Raw genomic sequence first — 3142 nt, forward strand, 5'->3', positions numbered from 1 at the left:
ATAAAAAGTGATCGTTTTTAGGTGTTTTTGATCCATGTGACCTTGTGTATTACCAGCATTTTAGCTGCACCTTGAAAATTCACTTATTTTAATACAACGGCAAAAATTTATAAAGCTCAGACATCATTAAAGACAAATAAATAGTAAATAAACAGTCAAGATTTTCAGTAAGATCTAACTCTTTTTATTCAGGATAATAATGCCACAGAGACTGTATGAAGTAGCACATGTATATGTTCTGTTGCACAGCCTGAACCGATCGCTCAGGAGGTGTGTGTGTGTGTGTGTGTGTGTGTGTGTGCTCAGGTGTTTTGAGTGAGCGTAAGAAGGTGACTCTGGGCACTCAGCCCACGGTTCTGCGCACCTTCCGCTCGCTCTCCACCTCCAATGTGTTCGCCTGCTCCGACCGGCCCACCGTCATCTACTCCAGCAACCACAAACTGGTCTTCTCTAATGTCAACCTGAAGGAGGTCAACTACATGTGCCCGCTCAACTCCGAGGGATACCCCGACAGGTACAGCACCAGACAGATCACACACACGTCTGGAGCCACAGATGGAGCTGATGCTGATGTCCTCTTCCTTCTGTCACAGTCTGGCTCTGGCCAACAACAGCACACTGACCATCGGCACCATCGACGAGATCCAGAAGCTCCACATCAGAACCGTTCCTCTCTACGAGTCGCCCAAGTGAGTGTGTGACCTCTGACCCATGAACACATCCAGACGTCTCCGAGCTTTACTGGAAACACTTAACAAGAAAAGCAGTGCAGTAAACTAGAAATATCAATGATTAATCACTAATCCATTAATCACAGTTAATCATTTATTAGATGAAGCTTCTCATCTGTCACGGTGTAGTTATGAGAGCGAAAGCACTGTCTGGTAAATCATCAGTCTTTGTTTCTTGCTCACACACACACACACACACACACACACACACACACACCCCCTTCATATTCTTGGGTATGGTGTCTGTAGGATTGGAGCGTTTGCTGTTAGAGTTAGACTTGTAACCCAAAGGTCTCAGGTTCGATTCTCGGTGCTTGCAGGAGTTTTCATGACTTTTTCTTTCACCAAAGAATAGATCATGTGCACCACAAACACTTGATCGAATGTTAAAGTTGTCTTTTTGCAGTGCCGCTCTATTTCTAATAAATCCATCTTTTTTTATTTGGTGGCCTGCATCCTAAAAACACGCTCGTCCCTCCGAGGGTTAAACCTCCGTCTGATCTAATGACACATAGTGAAGGACAAATAAACCAACACTGACTGTTTCCTCCTGAAGCATCAATGTCTAGTGATTGATCTGCAGTCGCTGCATTGCTGTGTGTGTGTGTGTGTGTGTGTGTGTGTGTGTGTGTGTGTGTCGTTGCAGGCGGATCTGCTATCAGGAAGTGTCTCAGTGTTTCGGAGTTTTGTCCAGTAGAGTAGAGATGCAGGACGCCAGCGGGACAACAGCAGCCGTGCGGTCCAGCGCCAGCACACAGGTGTGTGTGTGTGTGTGTGTGTGTGTGTGTGTGTGAGAGAGAGACTGTGTGTGTGTGTGTGTGTGTGTGTGTGTGTTTGTGTGTGTGTGTGTGTGTGAGAGCGAGAGAGAGACTGTGTGTGTGTGTGTGTGTGTGTGTGTTTGTGTGTGTGTGAGAGAGAGAGAGAGAGACTGTGTGTGTGTGTGATAAACACTTCAGCTCCCTCCTCTGAAGCAGATTCACTGGTGTGTGTGTGTGTGTGTTCTCAGGCGCTCTCCAGCAGTGTCAGCTCCAGTAAGCTGTTTCCCAGCAGCACTTCTCCTCATGAGACGTCGTTCGGAGAGGAGGTGGAGGTGCACAGTCTGCTGGTGGTGGATCAGCACACGTTTGAGGGTGAGTGTGAGCCGTCAGCTGGAGTGTGTGTGTGTGTGTGTGTGCTGACGCTCTGTCTCTCTGCAGTGCTGCACGCGCATCAGTTCCTGCAGAATGAGTATGCACTGAGTATGGTGTCCTGTAAGCTGGGCAGAGATCCTGCGGTCTACTTCATCGTCGGCACGGCCATGGTGTATCCGGAGGAGGCGGAGCCTAAACAGGGCCGCATCATCGTCTTTCACTACACAGACGGTAACCGCCAGACACACTCCTCGTTATTTCCACAGTTATTACATGTTGCTCAAAGTACAAAACTGTTCCTACAAATATTGTGACGGTTTCAGTAATGAATGAAGTCCAGAGTTTACTTCTGTGTTGAGGTGTACGCCTCAGTGTGTGTGATGCAGGTTTCTTCATTAGTGCAGCTGTATGCACACGTCACTTCGGCCTTAAGAAGTCTCTTCATGCGTTGACTATTTCAGAATAAAATAAAACTGCTCGATGTCCCACAAAACAAAATGAATTTCCATTCAGAAATAAAGTGACAATAGTTGTATATTTGTTCGATGCTAGTGTGTGTTAAATCTTGGATCGTTCCTGGTGTTCTGTGTTTCCAGGCAAACTGCAGACGGTGGCAGAGAAGGAGGTTAAAGGTGCGGTTTACTCCATGGTGGAGTTTAGTGGTAAACTGCTGGCCAGCATCAACAGCACCGTGAGTTTCCTCCCATCATGCTGTTCAGTGTGAGGTGTTTCCTGTGCGGCGCTGACGTGTGTGTCTCCACAGGTGCGTCTGTACGAGTGGACGGCAGAGAAGGAGCTGAGGACCGAGTGCAATCACTATAATAACATCATGGCCCTGTATCTGAAGACTAAAGGAGACTTCATCCTGGTGGGAGACCTGATGCGCTCCGTGCTGCTGCTGGCCTACAAACAGATGGAGGGCAGCTTCGAGGAGGTGACGGCTGCCGCTGGGCATTCTGGGATTTCTTGTAAGAAAGCAGTTGTTAATTTTCCTCTCGCTGTTTTGGCTTCCTTAGATTGCTCGTGACTTCAATCCTAACTGGATGAGTGCTGTTGAAATCCTGGATGATGACAACTTCCTCGGAGCGGAGAACGCTTTCAATCTGTTCGTCTGCCAGAAGGACAGGTACCGGACCGAGGATGTGTTCATGTGTCTGAGAGGTTTCTGGAGGAAGGGCTGGGCGTCTGAAGGATCAGTAGAATCCAGAGATAATGAGTTTCTCATGATCCCACTTCCTGCTGATAACAGATAAAGGGCTGATGTGAAGTGAATGACGGTGT

At 47.7% G+C, this 3142-nt stretch overlaps 1 protein-coding gene across 1 annotated transcript in view; it reads left to right on the plus strand.

Moving 5' to 3' along the window:
* LOC113090131 (DNA damage-binding protein 1-like) overlaps nucleotides 1-3136 on the plus strand; it is a 20082-nt gene extending 16946 nt beyond the window's left edge. Inside the window, exons 16-23 of the mRNA XM_026256168.1 lie at nucleotides 307-514; nucleotides 594-689; nucleotides 1378-1489; nucleotides 1738-1861; nucleotides 1928-2092; nucleotides 2458-2552; nucleotides 2625-2795; nucleotides 2878-3136. Of these exons, the coding sequence (XP_026111953.1) occupies nucleotides 307-514; nucleotides 594-689; nucleotides 1378-1489; nucleotides 1738-1861; nucleotides 1928-2092; nucleotides 2458-2552; nucleotides 2625-2795; nucleotides 2878-3114 (1208 nt within the window). The 3' untranslated portion in view covers nucleotides 3115-3136. The remainder of the gene's footprint in view (nucleotides 1-306; nucleotides 515-593; nucleotides 690-1377; nucleotides 1490-1737; nucleotides 1862-1927; nucleotides 2093-2457; nucleotides 2553-2624; nucleotides 2796-2877) is intronic.
* The last annotated feature ends 6 nt before the right edge of the window (nucleotides 3137-3142 follow it).

The sequence above is a fragment of the Carassius auratus genome, unplaced genomic scaffold, assembly GCF_003368295.1.
Source record: "Carassius auratus strain Wakin unplaced genomic scaffold, ASM336829v1 scaf_tig00052816, whole genome shotgun sequence".
Classification (NCBI taxonomy): Eukaryota; Metazoa; Chordata; class Actinopteri; order Cypriniformes; family Cyprinidae; genus Carassius; species Carassius auratus.